Below are 21,320 nucleotides of genomic sequence, written 5' to 3' on the forward strand. Positions count from 1 at the left end.
GCAAGGAGTCAACATTATTAGCAGCGCCTTAACAAAATTTCAGAAGTAGACCTAAATAATACAAAACTAGTACAGGAAAACAAAACAAGAACAATTTTAAAGTGATAATAAAAAGTGTTTGTGCTACAATTTTTGTGAGCAATGTATTGGTAAATTCATAGTTGTGATCAAAACTGTTAAAAACTGTGATCAAGGAGTAGCCTACAAGTTTTTTTTTTTTTGCATGAATTTTATAGTTAGAAAAGAAAAAAGAGAAACAGGGAGAAACTATACCCCAACAATCAATCCTGCTTTTCACTCCCTATTATTTGTATTTAATTTCTCTTCTCCTAAACACAAACATACATTTTCTCACCCTCATGTTTGTCTTTCTTCTGTGGAACATAAAATATGATATTTATACAAAAGTCTTTGGGTCCGATCGACTTTTAAAACATCTTGTGTTCTAGAAGAAGAATGTCATTCAAGTTTTGAATGACATGAGGGAGAGAAAATGATGACAGACATTTTAATTTTTGGTTGGGTATTTAATATTAGCCATAATATTACAGTAAGCTTAGATTTTAATGAAAAAGATCTTCATAAGTCAAAAACATGAATTCCTGAATGATCTCAATAAATAAATGTACTTAAAAATGTTGTTCATGTCGTTCACCCTTTGAAAATCCCACCTGTCCAAGTTGAGGGTAGCATTGTTGTTCGTCAGAATTTTTGTTGGTGTTGTTATTGTTTTGAATTAAAATCATTTTAACGCTTTGTTATTGACTGTCAAGGGTCAAAGTCAGCGCTTCTCTACTGGAGGGCTGTGTGACTCATCTGAACATTGGTTGCATATTTGTTCTGGGTCACAGAAAGCAGGCAAATAAATGCAAATCAGAAATTTCATAACTGTGCATAGAATAACAAAAAATGAGCTTACCCGCTAAAAAGAAGGAGCAGAGAAAACACTTTCCATGTCATTTGTTTGTTGATGTCAAAGTCTGTGTCACAAACCGATGGCTCAAAACATTGTGCAGGAAATATAGTTAGAGGCAGTCTGGCACAAACACATGATGCCAAAACAAATAGGATTTAAATAGGCAAATGCTTAAGAGTGATTAAATCATTATTGCAGTGATTATTATGTTTCTATCATGTTATATGTTTGGCAACAGTTCTTCTAACCCTAATTGATGGAGTGTTTTTCATTTCTTAAACAACCATGTAGGGAAGACACATCATGGCCATATTCCAGGATGACAATATCAAGATTCATCAGGCTCAGATTGTGAAAGAATGGTTGTAAGGAGCATGAAGAATCATTTTCACACATGAACTGGCTCCTCAGAGTCCAGGCTTCAATTCATTGAAAGTCTTTGGGATGTGCTTGAGGAGACTTTACAGAGTGCTGGACTCTTGCATTGACAATTTAATATCTTGACCAAAAATGTATGTACCTCTTGATGGAAATAAATGTTGTGATGTTATTTTCATCAAGAGGTGCATACATTTTTGGTCAGTATCTTCTATATAGCAATGTAGTGGGGTCTAAGTTTTTTACCAGTTTTATTTGGATAAACATGACACAATACAGGGCTCTCAAGTGTCACGCATTGATCGTGACAGTCACTCATTTCGGTCTTTTGTCACGCACTCCCGCCACACATTGTATTTCTCACGCGGAAAAACTATTTATAATATATTTAATATGCCGCAGCGCCCAAAATTTCTCTGGCCGCGCCGCTCTCACTGTGGAACCGGCAGGAATCAAGCGCGTCTCCCCTGGAATTCTTAGTCGAGCCTGCCACTTATCAGCCAATCAAAAAAAAGAAAGGGGCTACACAATAGCCAATCAGAAAATAGCACTATTGTATCTGGGTAAGATTTAACGCAACAACCAATGAAAAAAAGCATATCCTGGAATTGTTCACGTGATTCTGCTACAACATCTTCACCCACAGAGGAAACCACTCCGAGCTCCGAGCATCACAAAGTCATGATCTTCTGTTTTAATGTTACAACAAATTCACAACTTGTTTGACACGAACAGTGACAACTTGACTGCGGTTAGAGAATGTTTCCCAGATAATTAGCATCAGTTTTTCATGAGTGTCTGTAACTTAGCCAACAGTTTAACAGCCTGTTCACTGACAACACCTGCTCAGGGGTGCGTTTCCCGAAAGCATCGTTGGCCAACTATGGTCGCAAGTTCATCGCAATGTCCATTGAACTCTATTGGTAACGAGGGAACTTGCGACCTAGTTGGCTAACGATGCTTTCGGGAAACGCACCCCAGAACAAGTCTTCTAGGCCTAGTCATATTTTCGTTATCACACAATGACTGACCTATTGTCACATTATAAACATCTCTCTCTCCAAACAGGCTTAATAATTTTATTAGCACTAAATAAATTAAAGTGTATTGCATAGTTGATATTAAAGTTCAATTTTAAAATCATGTCATAGTTTATAATTATATCCTGGCCATGGATGCATTAATCATTGCATCCGTCTTTCAAAGATGTCAGGTAAAAAGCAATTAAGCATCCTTTCATTCGCCCTGAGAGGAAAGTCCCCTAAAAAGGGAATGCCACTCTTGCCTGTCTTCAAAACTTGAGAGCCCTGCAATATAATATCTCGACTACGTGAAAAGTTATTTTACTGTTATAAAACTGCTGATAGTGGAACTTAAGGTGACGTGATCGTTGTCATGCGGTGGATTCGGCCAATAGTGGAACAGCTGTGTTGTCATCAGAGCACGTGAGCAGGGGGCCAATGTTTCAGAAAAAACTGAAGCTTCCCCGGGCGCCGCCATTGATTAGCAGACCCTCACCTGCTGTTAGCATTCCATTGACTCCCATTCATTTTGGCGTCACTTTGACAGTGAATAACTTTACATCTCTAAAGAGACACGAAAATGTATAAAAGGCTCCATTACCTTGTATCTTACGTTATCTTAAGTTTCTCCTGCTCCATGCTCATGGACAACTCCTACTCACACTCTCCGTCTCTGCAAGTTTCGGAAGGGAATGATTCAGATTTCTCTTGGCACAGCTACTAGAAGACAGACGGGTTGCTCACGTCACATCTACGTCATCAAGCTCAGTTTGAGTCTGCGCAGTACGCTCAGCCATCAGGAAGTGAGAGCTTCTAATTTACTTCACTTTTCTCCGTTGAATCCAGTGGGGTCGCTGTGTCCATTTCTTTTACTGTCTATGCTCGTGAGCCGCTCTGGAGAAACTGCTCTCGAATCGCTCTCGCGGTACTTTTGATGCCAAACGTCACACAGTTATGTGGTGTCGGCGTTGTCTCAAGTCAGACACAATTAAAAAAAAAAAAATCAAAACTGCACTGCTTCAAGTCAGCCGCTGATCGGTCTGCACAGCACTGAAGTCTAAACAAGCCTAATGTCTGGATTATGCATGTAACCCCTGTAACGCGCATTCAGGGCGCTTTTCTTTGAGTTCGAGATTTTTTGTACTTCTACCTTGTTATACTTATTATTCATACATGCTTTGACAGTGGTGTATTACTCTGAATAATTTCTTTGAAGGTCACATTTATTTAGATGTGTTTATAGAATCAGAATCAGAAACTGTGCTTGCACACACAAGGAATTTACCTTGGTATTGAAGCTTCCAGTACACACATATTAATATAACAAGACACATAATAACATTTGAGTAAACAACAACAACAACAAAAGTCAAAAGACACAGATATAGGTTTAGTCAGAAAAAACATTTAGCTACAGATAATGAATATTTACCGCAATACAAAATAAATTAAACAAAAGAGCATGGGTGGATTAAAATAAACAAGAAACCAGCAATGATTACCACAAACAAGCTAACTTAATATATATAAATATTTTACATACATTTATTTTATTTTAAAACTGTGTTTTAAAAATTCCAAGAGATGTGCTTCCCGAATTTCAACTGGAAGTTGGTTCCACAACAGAAAAAGCTATAGAAAAAGCTCTGTTTACCATGGAACGTAACCATGTTTGATGGACAACCAAAAAACCCTGCTGAGAAGAGTGAAGAATTCGGTTTGGAAAATAAGGTGTTAAAAGTCGAGATAAATACTCTGAGGCCAGACTGTGGAGAGCTTTGTATGTGAGCATGAGAACTTTAGAGGGTTGGTTGATTATGATTTCACTTTTCTAACTTTAGTTAGTCTGTAATGTTACTGTTTGAGCAACATCTGCAAAGTTACTATGCTCAAAGTTCAAAGCAAAGGGAGATATTTTCAGTTAAAGAAATTGCTTTTTAAGGACTACAACAAACGGCTGGTAGAGACTACACAAGCTTCCTCCCGGGTTAGTGACATCAACAGTAAACCCCGCCCCCAGAACACGATTTATAGATTATCATGACAGTATATGCTAATCAATGACTAGCAGATAACTACACATCAGCTACATAAATTCATCAACTAACCATTCAGAAATGTCCTGTTGCTTCTATGTTGTCACCTCTTCTTGAGTCTCTCCATCATTGACTCCGTTGACATCATCATTGAACATAAAAGGCTAAAAGATTTTTAAAATTTTCAGTGAATGTCTGTGTGAGGTAAAAGGACACAAGCTCTTGAAGCTCCGCCCTCTGTGCCGGGAGCAGCAGCTCATTTGCATTTAAAGGAACAGACACAAAATGGTGCGTTTTTGCTCACCCTCAAAAAGTGACAACTTTAACTTGCTATATAGAAAAATATATGTGGGGTATTTTGAGCTAAAACTTCACATACACACTCTGGGGACATCAAAGACTTATTTTACATCTTGTGAAAAGGGCATGATACCACCCCTTTAAAATCAACTTTGTACTTAAAGGAATAGTTCGCTTAAAAATGAAAATTCTGTCATCATACTCACCCTCAAGTTGTTTCAAACCTGTAAGAGTTTATTTCTTCTGCTGAACACAAAAGAAGATAGAGTGAAGAATGTCGTTAACTAGACAGTTGATGGACCCCATTGACTTCCATAGTAGAAAAATAAATAAATTTCTATTCCTTTAACTGGTAACCAATGTAGTGACTTCAAAACCGGAGTACTATGATCTCTAGTTTTGGCCCTAGTTCAAATTCTACTGTAACTTATTTAAAGTAGGCTATGCTTAGAAACCCCATTATAGAAGCACATTATAATCAATGCGAGAGTAAACAAACATGTTAATTGACTTTTCTGCAGCTGAAAGGGATATGAATATTAAATTAATCTGCAAGGATATTGCACAAAAAAAGAGGGGTATTGCACTTTGAAGGCATTTAACTGCTCAAGAGGGAAATAGCCTGTGGGAAGAAACCGTTCCTGTGCCTAGATGTTCTAGTGCCTATAGTGAACTGAGGCGCCGTCCTGATGACGACAGTTCAAATAGGCTGTGGCCGGCGTGAGTGGAGTCTGTGATGAGTTTACCTGACCTTTTCAGGTACAGATCCTGGAGAGCAGGCAGGGCACATAATAACCACAGCATAATTATTTGCAAAAAGCAGACAACAAGAGTTTACTCTTTCTAAATACCTCGTTTTGCAATTTCATTTGTTTTACCTTCCTGGAATAACAGTTAGTCTTAAATGCATTTGTTACTCTAACTAAATAGCCTACTTGAATGCACTACTGACTTCACTGCACAGTTTTGGGGATATGTCACATTCAGATGCCTATAAAGACTTAATTTCTACTAAGTAGAAAAAACAATGGCTAGTTCTTATAGGGACGTCCCACACTATATGCACACCTCATATGAAACCATTTCACTGCAGCGTTTTGGAGAAATGTCACATTATTCCACTGCAGAGGCCTGTAACGATGTCCCCAATAAGAAATTATTAGAAATTAGGACTTTATATGCCAACATACTGTATACTTTAACAAACGCTGACATATAGTATAGTTGAATGCAATGCTTACTTAAATAAACTTAACTTAACTTAAACTTAAAACAATGACATCCCCTATTATCATCTTTGTTCACATTTATTTTATGCATTAACCGTGTAAACAGTCATGGAAGAAATGTGACAACATTCAAAAGGCAGCATTCAAAATCTTCTTTTAATTTGTATATGTACTCCATAAACATTATTACAAAACTCAGCAAGTTACCAATATTACATTTCACCATACAGGCTTGATCACAAATATTTAAAACCTTTGCAACAGATACAACATAAAATAATACAAGAATAATTTACAAGAAAATCTATAAAACAGCGAATAGTTCACAATTTTTGTCTGAACTTTTTTGCCTATATGTGTTTTTAACAATAACACAACACTCTCACAACAAGATAATTTTCCTCTTACAAAACTTGCAACAAAAGGTAGAGTTTTATCCTTTTCATTTTTTTGTTTCTTAATATTTTGGTTTGTAAAACCAAAAGCTTGTCATTATACATCCTTTTCACTGCCTACAGAGGCACAAAAAAGGTTACTCACACACACACACACACACACACACACACACACACACACACACACGCACACACACACACACATACTAATACTTCACAGCACTTTCTAAGAAAAATATACACTTACAAAATATCTTACAAATTGGCACAGAGAAAAATATACAATTTTTTTGTGGTGTCGAGAGTCCCTCTGGTATCAACTCTAGACAATATTTATAAAGCTTGATAATTTCTCCAACAAAAAGGCAAAAGCAATTCCAATTAAGGACAAAGAATTGTGTTGTGAATACATCAAACAGAACCATATATTGTACATTCATAAAGAGAGGAGTAGGGTTTTCAATTCAAATATTCCCTGTTTCAGAATTTCTGGGAGAATACAATTACCTTCTTAGCACCAGTAGGAGGAGGCAGCTTAACAGTGGCACATTGTAAAAAACTAGAAGTACATTCAGTTGACAACAGGCAGAAATGAGAGAAGGCAGGCAAGTCGGGCGAGCGGCCCATGTGCAGTTTCCCATCAGCATCATCCTGGTGCTAAACATGGCCGGCTAGAGGCAGAGGGGGCGGAGTGAAATCTTTCTAAGGTAAAAGCTATAGGTAAGGCATTACTTTACCTGAGATATCCTCCTAGAGCAACTCTTTTAAATCAAAGGTGTCATCTACAAATCTATATGTGGTAAATGCCAATGTGCTTTTGAAAGGACCAATTTGGTTTCAAAGGTTGAAATTTTGCAACAATAGCAAAGCAAATGTGTTAATTATGTGCCACTAATAAAATTAACTAAACTGAACAAAAACAAAACAAAAAACCAGCATGTTCAACAAAATATTTTTTTAAATTTCACATATGAACAACTTCTTGTTGTCAAATGAAATTGTTAGCACAGGATACTTAAACATTTATAGCAAACCGGAAGGCAAATGTTTAAAAGTGGGTTAAAGGAAAAGAGGCATCCTTTACACTTTCTTAATTATCAAAAGTATTCTATGCAACAAATACGCAAAATATGGAACATTATGTTCCCAGTCCCTGTTACAGTAGATTGTGAAATGATTGCTTACCAACTGATACCATCCTCTATTAACATTATCTGTGTCCACCTTTCTCATTTTTCTTCCTTCTGTGTTTGGAAGTCAATCTTCTCTTTTTGTTTCTAAGCAGAAGTAATGCTGAGGTACATTGAATTTGGCAAGCAAGGTGGGAAAAGTAAAAAAGTTCCGAGTTTAGTTGTTTTGGTTGAGTGGTTGTACCACTGTCAGCTGCAGGTGCTCTTCAAACGATAGGGTGCCCAAAGAAGACAGACAAAACAACTAACCAAAAAGAAATGTCAGATCTTGTTAAGTCTTGAGAGAACAGCCAGCATTCATTAGGATAGTAATTGCAACAGCCAGTATTCATTCAGATTATAAATGTACACAGATCATTTATATTTGGGACACGAATAGAATTCATGTTTCGCTTTAAAGAGTGCATTTCTGTACAGTGTATACAGTACAGATACTGTAAAAAAGAAAAAAGAAAAAAAAAAGACGCATTTTGGGATTTCCATGGCATAGAAATGTCCATCTAAAACATTTTCCAGTACAACTCCTGTAAAAAGCATAGTAGATAAGAGAAAATCATAAGTACATTCCAACAGTAAGAAAGTAATTAGAACAACATTAATCTGATATGTCTTCAATACAAAATGGTCCCATTGTGTACTGATAATGTTTAGGGATGTACCAAGGATGTTGTTATCTTAGACAAGGGGCTGAGCATATTCACACTTTAAAAAAGTCAGGCAGTAAAAGGGTAAAAAGAGAGGAGAGGGCATCTGTTTCAGCATACATAATCAAATTGGGAGCTTGTTTCACACAAAGACATTTTAATAGCTACATGTTTGAAGAGAGAAATATAATTACATGAGGGCAGCAAGATTCACTGAGAACTGAACAAAAAAAGGTCCAAAAAGAGAATTTGCACTTAAAGTTTTTCCTTTTCTTCAGACAAAAACTAATCAGCAACTGCGAGGTGGGAACAAAACAGCAAAAACAAGAATGCAGAAGAAAAATGCAGCCATGGTCATTTAAAATCTCAATCAAGCCTAGCACAATCAATCAATAGGTAGTTTGCGAGTACAAGAAGTTTCTCATGCAAGATATCAATATCCTCTTCAGGGGCAAAAAGAAGGAGGGGGTACTAAAGAATAACGTAAATCCATGCATCTCTGGTCTTGAGTCAAGAAATGAGGAGGAAGTGGGAAAGTGAGGAACGTGCATCAGCAGCTAGATATAAAATGTTACCTCAGTTTCTCAAAAGATGCCATTAATGATATGTCCTTATTTGGGTCTCGTTCTGGTCGCGTGCCCTTTAGATTTTCAATCCGAGGGAATTTTGCACTGGTTTTGTGACGGTACATCTTTTTGTGCGCAGGCCCATTTACACCAGGAACGCCGAGGCTAGGCTTGTCAAACACGTTACAGCCCAAAGCCAACTGAGGGAAAAAAGGCAGAGATGCATTTAACTTTGCCTGGTTTTTGCCACCTTTTGTCCCACCTTTTCTGCCTTTCGTGCCCCCATTCGCCCCACAAGTGCCTTTCTTCTTCGGGTCAGATGAAGTTCCTGCAAGGATTTTGAGAGTTTTTAACTTGAGGCTGTTAGCCTCTGAGGGCAAGCAGACATTTGCTGCAGGGCCCCATATTGGCTCAACAGAAGCCATCATGAATCTCTGTACTTCGGCCATCCCTGAGACAATATTTGACAAGATGTTGGATGGCTCTTCAAACTCTCGTTGGTCATCGTGGGCTTGACTTTTGCTCTCTGAACAAACTATTCCTGTCCATTCCTCAGAGCCACTGTCCTGTAGTGGATGAGCAGCGCCCTCAGTCTGGCCTTTACCCCCCTTCTCGTCCAGTAAAGCCTTTAACTTTTTAGATGCTCTTGATGTCTGACGTGGAATTTTGCCCTTTTCTGCCTTGGGAGCTCTTGGGGCTTTGCTTTTTTTGGTACCCTGCCCTGTAGTTTGTTTGTTGGTATTTTTCCTTTTTGCCTTGGTCCCCTTAATTGCACTCGTCATATCACAATCAAAGTCAGCTAGATTTTCCTCCTTCGTCCCCAGGCTTAAGATGTCTTCACCATTAAAAATGTGCAATTGATACTCATGACCATCTACTGAATATCTAGACAGATCTCGCTGCTCGATCATTTTGCAGTTCCAGTCCACGTCTTTGATGCATGACATCTTAGCCCCATCCTGGAGGTCAGTGGCCTTCCCAGCTATCTTCACCTCACGGCCCATAACTTGAGGGGATAAATTAGGTGTCTCTGGAGGAGAGAGTTCTGACAATGATGTGTGTCTGAATTTATCGGGAGTGAAGTTGGAGATATCCAGCAAGTCTGTGGACTCCCTCAGGGGTGTGATTGCTTCGATACTCTGCTGAATCACCAGTTTGGGACTGCAGTGGGCCAGAAAGTTCTCATTCACATCATCCTCACCATCTTTCTCGCAGGACTTAAGACTCAGAGAGCTGTAATTGCTAGAAGTAGCTGACAATGAGCCAACTGAGTCGAAACTGATGAGTCGGCCGTTGTCTGTGTGCAGTGTGGCTCTTTGAAACTGTGGCTGCCCCTGACATGCCTGAAACTCAGCATCAGAAGGCAATGGCTGCTCAGGCATGTAATTCTTTTCATAAAGCATTCTGTTGCTCTCCAGACTCAGCTGGCTATAGCCTGACACAGTCAGACTCTCAGACATCGGCATAGCCATCTCTCCAGTGAAGCTGTTGGGTTGGATCGCAGATTCAACAATATCTGCAGCACCAAACTGCTGGTTGGGACCAAGCTGCGGGTGCCACATCTGGGTAAGAGTTGGACAATTCTGGGGTGACTGTTGGAGCTCTGATTCTGATGGTGGAGAAAGGACACAACTTTGTGCTAGCTGAATTGAGGTGAATTGCTGCTTTTCCAAAGAGAGATCCAGTGAGTGGTGGGTCTGCTGAGGGAAAAACTGGATGCCAGTGCTACCTGAAGAATCAGAGGCATCTAACAATGTTTGCAGGTAGCCCCCTGGGATAACGGAAACACTTGCAGCCATATTCTCAGACGATGCCTCTTTGTTAGGAGAGCAGGTGGTAGTCACAAAAGCACATTTTTCAGAGGCATTAGCTGTTTGACTCTCACACAGATGGGGACTGTGTGCAGCTGGGCTGACGTTTTTATCTTCAGAACCTCCTACTGAGTCCATATTTTTCTGCAGCGAGCAAACTTCTGTCAGGTCTGTCACGCTCTCGCTATTCTCCACAAGGTCTCTCATTTTCTTGCTCCTAAGTCTGGCTTCGCTTCTGAATTTCTGTATTCTGAATATTTTATTTCCTTTTCTCCCTTCCTCCCTCTCTTGTGATCTGCTCTTCCGGGTGGCAGTGTGTATGATGTCATTTGGGTCTAATGTGCTTGCACAGCTGGTGGCTATTGTTAATGGCATTCCCATGGAGGCAGTTTCATCTGTAGAAGCAACCTCCTGCCTGGGATCAGAGGCAAAGTGGCCCTGGGTGTTGGGTGATTGCTCCACAGTATGAATTCTCTGAATTCTAAGCCTGTTTGCTAGCTTGTATTTCCTTTTTGAGGGACTTGAACTAAAGGCATGATGGTGAGAATTGTGTTTACCTCCTGCTGCCAGCTTAAGCTGTTCCTCTCTTTCTCTCTGTTTCTCCTGCCAGAAGTCTTTCAGAGGTGCAAGCTTCTCATATTTGTTGATTTTATCCTCATTTAAGCTTACTGTCGTGTCAGCTGATTCGATTCTGCCCAGCTTTACAGCCATGCATTTGTCGCCTTTGAACCTGTTGACAATAATGTATTTGATTATTACAGGTGGATCCTTGCGAGAGTATTTTCGTCTCTTTTTAGGGCACCAGTCAAGATCCTCTTCTTGTTTTGGACCAATCGGTAGTTTCTCTCGCTTTTCAATGTTTCTTTCCCCATCAGTGGACTCAACATAATACAAGTAGTCATCACTATACCTAACTTTTCTCTTGGCCCGTAATCCATAGTTCAGATGGTTTGAGCAGCTTGCGTTCTTTCGTGAGAACAAGTGTTTAGGCCTGTTGTCTTGGAAGGTGTCAAGAGAGGAAATGGTGGAGGAGCTGTCATCACTATACTCCCCTGAGTCTTCAGCTGAGTTGCTTGAATCAATGAAGTAGTTCATTTTGGGGTTGTAATCGGGTGTCGGCTCTATGGAGCAGTCGTTTTCATCCACTTTGCTGTCATTTTGGAATCCAAGCTCCTCTGATTTTGGTGGTAGATCATCCACAACTCGCTTTACCCCACTACTCTCTTTCTTTGTGCAGTTTACCAAGACACTTGGGAAAAAGTTGAACTGGGTTTCTTCTTGCAGAACATTGGTTTTCTCCCTCATGTTGTCCTGGAAGGACTCGTAGCGGATCTTTAGCGAGCACACGTCACTGCTCAGAGTGGAATCATCATCATCATCAAACATGTAATTGCCCACGTCCTCCTCAGAGAAGAGATTTACGGATAACTCGTTCTTGGAGCAGAGATCCAGCAATTCCATCTTACTCTCGCTAATGAAGGACTCAAAATAGCCCCAGTCCTGATTTGGATTGGTAAGCAAGCCATCGTCTCCATTGCACTTGTCTAATAGCAGACCCTCATACAGGTTTTTGGAGGCTGAATCATCTAAGTCTATTTTCTCTGTGTCCTTCTTCTCCACCAGCTGGGTTTTGGGGACAGGAAAGCTCAAAAGCTGATCCGAGAGGAGCGCTTCTCCATAACTTACTGCTTCACTTGTGCTCATACATTGAATGTTAATATCAGAGATAGGGCAGGTGGTGTAGTCCCGGGTCATGTCAGCCATTTTGAGGTTGATACTGGCCTCTACATTGGACAAATCCTTGGTCTCAATAAAGCAGCCCGGACAGGTGGGACTCTGCTGAGTCAAACAGTCCTGTGTGAGCCCAGGGATGCTCGCAGGTTCTATCATGGTGAAATGGATCTGATTGCGGTCTTCTTGGAAAGGCCCAGGGGGCTCAAGCCCTTGGCAGCACAGGGTGTGAAGGATATTGTGTAGTTTGAGGACTCATCAGTTAGGTGGTTCTCTAAAGGAGTCCGTGTTTACAGTGGCCGTGGTAAGTAGTGCTTCTTTAAGGCCAATTTAACACTGCGGCAGTACAAATTGCCTCTCTTCTTGCTCTCTGCAGCAGCTGTGGAGGGTGTGTGTAAGGCAGCATCTGCGACACCATACAGCTTTCGATTACTCTTCAGATTATGTGATCCTAGACAAAATAAAGAAAGCACAAACATTAATACTGGTTAAAATATTAATGAATACTACACTATTCCATTAAAATAGTAATTAGTAAAGCTAATAAAGCTAATTTTAAAGACGACTGTAATGTTGCTTTGCTGGCCGTAAATGTAGTGAATCCATGATAAATCCCAAGCACTAACTTGCAGTTATAATTAAATCCACTGGGTGGCACTTTGGGGGGTGTTAAGTTGATTGTATTTGATCACACAATGTTGTTGTCTGCCTCGCAAAGTTTGGAATTACTTAGATTAAAATTAGTTAAATAAATGATCTTACAAAATGGAATTACTTTTGATCAAATTAATTAATGAATCTGCGTTATCATTATATCATCACCACAATGAGAAATCACAAGAAATCCAAACAGCAGTCGACTGAGGAAAGACAGCTGTCCATCACTGCATTCACGATTGCAGGCAAGCGCAGCTGTAGCGTGAGTGATCAGAGATGATAACTTATCTGATAGCAGAATTATATTGAGACATGTGCCTCCTTTAAGTTTCCTTTAGGGAAACAGGTTTTAGAACAAAAACGCAAAGTGCTGTTAGAAACTTCGCTTAGCACACCGTTATCTGTGTCTCTGAAGCATCTGTCAGCGGCTGCGCAGCGCGTTTTCTCACTCGAGCATGTGGATATAGGCTAATTGTTTTTCTCAACATGAACATGAAACAATATAAACACGATAACCATATGCTGACTCGAGTGTGTAGGTTCTGTATGATAATTGGCGCAGTATACCAACATCTACACCTTGTCTACTGACCACGATTCAGCCATTTTTTTTTAAGTTGCGTGTGACGGTCGTTTAAAGCAAGTCGTTAAAAAAAGTTGTGTGAACAAACGATACTGCGGTAGCTGGTGCTGTTAGCGGGTTTGGTGGCTCGTTTTGCAAATCTAATGATGCTGGTAGTGACAATTCTCTCTGACCAATCAGTGATCAGCAGTGTTTACATGTCACATTTTAGTATCGTTACAGAAACGCTTGGAACCTCAACCGAGGTGGAACTATTTAAGCGAGTTTAATAGAACTGCGGTGCTAAGAGAGTCATACGAATATGCACGTCGCGTAGCAGTGCAGAGAAGACCAACAACCAAGGTCAGGATTTTTGTTAAATAATACATTAAATTTCATATCGTATACCCCCAGAACACTTGGAATACATGACACGTGTCACATGGGATCATTCTGGGTCCATAAATGAAAGAAGGGGAAACGGCATCAGAACAACACCAGGGTGAGTAATTTATGACTTAATTTTTTATTTTAGTGTAACTACCCCTTTAAATCCTCTTACAGTGCATGTTGCAAATTCCATCACCAGAATAGTACGCATGTATCGTACGCACATCACCTGATTTTTTATTTTGTTACCAATATTAATTACTTTGTGTGCACAGTTCGCACATGCACATTGAATTTGTTTTGCAATCGGCTGTTCCACAAGGGGGCAACACTGACCCGAACCATAGTTGCACAGTCGAAAGCGGAAATAAAGACACTGCAACATCAATAGAAGCCCGCATTGACAAGCATTTGTGTGATGGGTTGTGAGAGCCGTAACTTTAGTTTAAAAGAGTACAAATACATTTTTATTGGTCATAACTTCTGGAGAACAATAGCGCAGACACTGGACAAAGATTAAACTTTCTATAGCGCACATGTCGACCGCCTGCATTCACGCATGCTATCAAATGGAGTACGCTTTGAAAGGTTATGAGTTCAACTGTACAGTTTCAAACTTAATAAGAAAACAAACTGAGGCATATAGGCCTAAACTTAGATCTATTAAATTAAAACATGATTGTAACAAAGGTTTGTAGACAAGGAAAGGAGGAGGCAGGAACCGGTGAATGTTAAACATAACTTTAAAAACAGAATAAACATAAAAAACAAAACGAAAGTAAAGCAGCAACCCCTCATGGACGACTGCCGCATAAACTAAACTAAAAACATAAATGTCCCAAGTTCCTCCGTGGGACTCGAGACCGGTGTGTCGCTCATTAACACTCGGCCCCACCCTAATTTCCACAATTATTATGTTTTTTCTCATGTCTTTGTGTTTGCATTGCTTCTCTTATTGAGCTATTTTGTACCGCAACCACTATAGTACTCATATAGCCACTGATTTGGCTCACATCATTCTCTTTCTATGAAACCTGTAAAATTAATTCACTAGTTCTAGCTCTTTAGTGACAATAGCTCTATGGAGGTTTACTCAAACACTGCAGCTGTATCTCATTCACTAGAATAATAGCTAGAAATAGCTTCCCCACACATTTTGCGTCTGCCTTCTGCAAGGCATTTCTGCTAGGATTGAGTCTAGACTTGCATGCTGGTCCAGAAGCCTCAGCTGTTCAGCAGATCTATACTGCTCTAAGCGGTCATACCGGAGCATTATAGGGAGTTCTTGTGTGCTAACTAATGGCTTCTGACATCGAACGGGACTCATTTTCAATTTGCTACGGAATATCATAGACTTCACAATTAGTCGCCACATATGAAACAGAAATCTGTAATCTCTGACCGCTGTGAAACAGATGAGTGAAATGTTGTTAGACTCTTCTAGGGATAATGTGTAATACCAGTATCAGACAACTGACCGGATGTCATGAATCCATGGGGAAGTACAGGAAAGCATAAGGGCTTAGCCTATCTTTCGGAAAGTGTCTTTCGGAGTGTTCTCATACACCTAACCTCTGTCAGACTTGCTGAACATCCTCTGCCTTGTTGTAGCGTCAGGACTAGGGGTGGGAGAAAAAAAAAAATCTCAGATAAATCACGATTCTCTCTTCGATGATTCTGAATCGATTCTTAGTTTAGTTTTTAACCGCAGATGCTCTAGAAACAGTCGTATTCTGCTTGCTTCCAATTCCACACACACACATTCCATAAAATAATCTTCTATACAGTTCAAAAAGGTTGAAGCAAATTACAAGGGCAATCACAGGCTTCGTTGCACAGGATATGCGCAGTGAGAAACGTGCACTTTGCTTGATGTTACATTTACAAAGCTACAGGAAATCAGCTGACCGACAGCAGCTTTCAAATGCTCACGTGTGCTTTGAGAAGAGCGTGTGCGTCTCCGTGTAAGAGGTTAAACATACTTGCATCTCACAATGCTTTTATGGCAAGAGATAAATGCAAACACAGTCAGTTATGTCTTACGGGATTAAACAGACAGGACAAACGTCTGATCTGTCAAATTAGATATGTGCTTTAGTGTGAATGCGGCCTATAGATCTCCTGCGGTCTATGATGCCCTCAGTAGTAATAAAACAGCAATAAAGCTGAGAAAGAGAAAAATCACTCACTGCTCTTGACTGGTAATTACTCGACTTATAATTACATATTAATTAAAATAAAAGAAATTGTACAATTAAATGTGAGATTCAAAATCGGTAAACAAATTAGTTAATAAGGAAAAAAAAAAATCTCAAGAATCGTTTTGGAATCGGATCGGATTGTGAGGTGCTTGAATATTCCAAACCCACAGGCTTATCTTGCACTAGAGAAGAGGGAAAAATATGCCCAAATGGGATTCCTGTTTACCAAACTAAAGATTCAGCTCTGCTATATTACGGTATCTTCATGTGGCCTTGAGCTACACATAACCATCAATAACTACATTACTGTAAGAGGAACACAGATGGTGAAATTGGATCATGAATATGATTATAAGCCAGTTTTGCTTTTCAAATTTGAAAACCACAGATCTTGGACATCTTTTGCGGCTAGTCATGGAACAAAAAAGGTATTGTCAGTGGAGATGTCAACCACTCTGACTGTCAAGGTCCACGATGACAGATTTGATGATGATTTTTGGGTGCACTATGTATGCTGCACACAAAATGGAAAAGGCTTTCATAAAATTGCATCCTCTGTTTTACACAATATTCAGGAGTCAGACTGCACAGGTTTTAATCAGCCTACTGGGACACAATCATATTTACTATCTGCTGCAATGCGCACTTCTGAGGAAGAACTAGTTTCTGGATTTGATAAAGATATATAAGAGTTTTGTTTGCTATCTTCAAAGTCAACTGCATATTGTTTTCTGTCAACTAATCAATACTTATTACTTCTGAATGGAAGGATAGTCTCATTAGTTGAACATACTGAGAGTATATCATTGTCTATATCACAGTATGTTATGGCAACTGCTCTGCCCAGGCTCATAAAGCACTGCAGTGTGTGATAAAAACTGCAGACTATCACCATTACAGCCCTCGCACCACTGCAAGACATCTACCACCAGAGGGTCTACATGAGAACTCCCAGCATCACCAAAGGCCATTCATACCTTCTGCCCTCCAACCACAGTCTAGTGACACCACTGCCATCTATGGCTCCAAAACGAGGATTTCGCAGCGATGCCACAGAAGAACCATTTTGGTTCCCCAAAGTACCTTTCAGTGACCAGTTCTTAAAATAACCTTTTTCGTTGTTGTTAGAACCTTTCAATTTGACAGATAATCTCCTCATTATGTGAAAGTGACTTCCCATCCACCCAAAGATCCCACTGTTCCCAAAACATAGACTTCACACATGCTATACTTTATCATCTGCACTGCAAAGACATGGCAATAAAGAACTTGACTTGGTTAGTAGTTTTACATGATAATCACCTCTTGTGAGTGAGTTTTTGACTACAATAAACATCTAAAATGGACCAGAATTCATGCTGATACTCATATGTTAATGTTAACTCACAACTAACATAGAGACATACAAAATTGTCAGCTCTCTTTTCCCGGCTTTTTATTATAAGCTTTCTAAACCCTGTAGTGCTCCTCACGTAGCGATCAAAAATGGACAGATTTTTTTCCCCAATGAATGTACTATTTATTACTAGTTCGATAATGTTTTTTTTTTTTTTTTAATGTAATATTTACTTAAAGATTTACATAAATATTTACATATTTACAAAAAATACCATTTTTATATGAAATTGAATATTTACCAAATCATATTTCACTCTAAAACTGTGAGAAAATCTAATTTTTCAGGACCATTTAACCGTTTCGAATCATGTCCATAATTGTTCTCCCCATAGAAAGTGCCACAACCTTTACCAAGTTTCAGGAGGTAAAAAATTCTAAAAGCCAAACCGTTAAATTTTTCTGCCAAAAATGACCAAAGATCACCAGAGGGTTGTTAAACCACAGAAACAAGAAGCATATGAAGAATTTAATGTTAAGTACTAACTAAAGCACAATATGCTTCTTTCCTTTCTTACAAGAACAGAATCAATCAAAAACTTGCTTAAACTGGACAATGACTTTCTTCTAGATTTGCTGTACAGCCAAAACAAACTTTGTTGCATTAATTTCCTATTATCACTGTAAAGCTGCTTTAAAACAATCTGTATTGTAAAAAGCGCTATATAAATAAAGGAAGGAAATCACATCACACATCAGCAGCACATAGTCTATTTGATTTTTTGCCTGCGCAGTTTAACATTACATCGTGAGGCTGCACAACTTGGGGGAAAAATCGAATTGTGTTTTTTCTGATTAAACTGCAATTGCGATTTAAAATGAAATTTTAAAAAAACAATTCCAATTTTCAGTGCCTGTTTGTGCTGTACAATTTGGCCCATTTTGTCATTATATATAAATATGGCTTATAATTATGGGTTCAAGCGCATAGTGCTGAAACCCTATTGTTATTGTTAATTTTCCCATAATGCAGCATTCTCCATCTAAAAGTGATCAGGTAGACCGAACCGTAAGTCATAGAGACTTGAAACTTTGAGGGCTGGTAGTACTCACACCGCCTACAACGTCACCAAGGCCTACCCTGAACGGCCTGACGGGGGCGCTACAGCGGTCAAAAGTACGAAATGGCTCATAACTCCTAAACCGTTAGGCGTAGGCTAAAGTGTCTTATATCGTTGGAATCATTGATTTGCTCCAAGGCAAATTTTGAGTAATTTTGGATTTCGTGAAAAACCTACTTTTGCGCACTACTCCTCGGCTTTTGGCCCGATCGCAAACAAACCAGTGCAGCAAGATTCTCTGGAGTCTGATTGTCAATAATTATCAAGAAATTTCAAAATTTTGCTGCGAGGTCGCTAGGGGGTGCCAAAATGTTCTATATGTCAGCGGCCACTTTTACAAAAATGGCTATAACTCATGAACGGAACTAGATATTTTCACCAAACTCATGTATGAGCTCAATCTGAGGTCACTTGAAAAAAAATTGCGATGATTAGTGCCAAAAAATATAAAAATGTCTATAACCACCACACCATTAGCCCAAATGACTTGAAAATTGGCATGCGCTGTCTTTGTACGAGGTGCCACAATAGTCTATGAGGACATTAGCACATCTAAAAAAACATGGCCGCCAATGAAATTTGAGTAGCTATCAGACAAGGTTACCGGAGGCTGATCGGAACGAAACTCAGTGAGCATGTTCAACTCATGGCTCTAGAGTTCTGTAAGAATTTTGAAAGAAATCTGCCCCAAATTGGCGCTAACTAGTTTTATGCCTCTGTAATCACGTTGTTTTTCACACAATATTCATGTCATTTGCTACATAGACAAAATAACAGCTGAAAAGTAATGTCAAACTAATAGATTTCTTTTGTGAAGCAGGTGATGTATTATTAGTTTTATTCATTATAGTAAAACTGTGATTCATATGCTGATTCTTGATCTCTGTGTGAGTCAGCATAATACCACAGAGGGTTTTAAATCTGATTGTCACAACAATGGATCTTACAGTATCACATTTCTACTATAATTAATAATACAAAACTAATAATAGATCACCTGTTTAAACAAAGATTAGGTTCTGGATAAGTTCAGTGAATCAAGTCACTAAATTGTGAGTTTTATCATCAAAACACAACCATCAACACCTGATTATATTTTCTTTTGGATCCGATCTTGTGCCACAACAAGTGTGTTTTATAAACACAGTTACAGCAGCCAGAGAAAAACTTACATTATAAATTCAAGTGGTCAAGAGCCCAACTAAAGCAAACACTGATCTCCATCATGGTAACTTTAATGAAACAATAAATCATCAACATATAAACCTCTATTAATTCTCAATAACAACTTCTGTAGACACGTGACAGAAATAAAGTCAAACTGGTTAGTAATAAGTAAAGCTGTTAATGCTGTTTGTGGAGTTGTTTAATCCTCCTCTGCTGAGATCTTGAGAGAATTGTTTCTCTTTCATTATTTCTCGTTCCTTTAACGATTCTGCTTGTTAACAGCAGGAGTTCTTCACTAATGCTCAATCATCACTTAATGAATCACTTTAATCACTTAATTTCTTGACTGCAATGTACTGTATATCTTCTTTTAGTAACCTCAACTGAAATAACTTCAGAGTACTCATAACTATTGGTTCTTTAAAAAATTAATGAATATCGGTGTCCTCAAATGTCATGAGTTATTGGATTTGACTTTGTGTGTGATATTGTGAGCTAGCAGTAACTGCAAGTTAATTTAAAGTTTGTAATTTCAGTGGTTTTACTCAATATAGTGAAGTTTCAGTTATATGAAGTTTAATTGTGCATTAAGAAACATCCTTGTTTTAGTTGACTCAATTAAAATAAGTTCAGAGTACTCATAACTATTGTTTTTTATCAAATTAATTGAATTGAGGTAATCGGTGTCCTCAAATGTTTTGAGTTAGCTGAACTTGTTGGGTTTTACAGTGTGCTGCTAATCGCTACACCATAATGTAAACATTCTTTATTCATATGAAAATACTAAAATATGAAAATCACACACAAATCATCAACCATCTTATTCGTTTGTTTATTAGCTTCTTATTTCAAGTGTAGAAATGTTTCTTTGGTTCGTTCTTCACAGAGCACGGGGCAAGGAAATGTACAGGACAGTGTCATGCAAAGGGCAGGATTATGGTTATGTTGACTCACGTACAATGATTGACAGCTGTAGAGATCAAATGAACGTGCAACGAGTCATAAACTGATGCAAATTAGGAAGAGGAGAGACAGAGCTCGCTCTGAACGCTCTTTCAGCTCTTCACATCGCATAATTCAGTGGGAAATAAATAAAAAGGGTATTCTATATGACAAAATATTTTGCAAACGTGGTAATAAATCAATATTTGTCTAAACCTGTATAAATCTAAACCTGCTCTGAGAACTACTGATTGAGCAAGTCACTGATCCAAGACTGCAGACAAATGCAGCACGGTTAACAGCATTGAATATGAACAGCATCTGTGACATACCACTGAATATCATTTTTTTATTATCAAACAACAATGTGTACATTCAGTGGAAGTCTAGTGCAATTGTTCATAAATGTATACTGCTTCAAGCAGTTCTTGCGTAAAAAAAAAACAAAGGTTTTTTTTTGAGTATTTGAAGATGTAAAGTCTCATCTTTTTTTAGGTTAACTTTAATTTATAGACCTTATTCAGATCAGCGCTATGACAGGGATGAAAGCGAGGCTGTGAGGGACAGACTTACCTTGGTTTCAATGGCATCCGCCGTCAAAAGCTGTATAAAGCTCCTAGATCACTTATAACTTTCCACAGCTCATATGATTCGTCAGCAGAACAATCCAAAAACACATTAACAGTATAACCCAGTAAAGAGATGTATGTCAATCCCTCACAGCTTT

The 21,320-nt window shown here is 38.8% G+C and overlaps 1 protein-coding gene across 1 annotated transcript in view; it reads right to left on the reverse strand.

Moving 5' to 3' along the window:
- Positions 1-6,018: 6,018 nt before the first annotated feature.
- Positions 6,019-21,320, reverse strand: part of nexmifb (neurite extension and migration factor b) — a 72,187-nt gene continuing 56,885 nt past the window's right edge. The window contains exon 3 of the mRNA XM_084134145.1: positions 6,019-12,669. Coding sequence (XP_083990271.1) covers positions 8,682-12,377 — 3,696 coding nt within the window. The 5' untranslated portion in view covers positions 12,378-12,669 and the 3' untranslated portion in view covers positions 6,019-8,681. The remainder of the gene's footprint in view (positions 12,670-21,320) is intronic.

This window comes from Abramis brama (genome assembly GCF_963993115.1).
Source record: "Abramis brama genome assembly, chromosome: 13".
NCBI lineage: Eukaryota > Metazoa > Chordata > Actinopteri > Cypriniformes > Leuciscidae > Abramis > Abramis brama.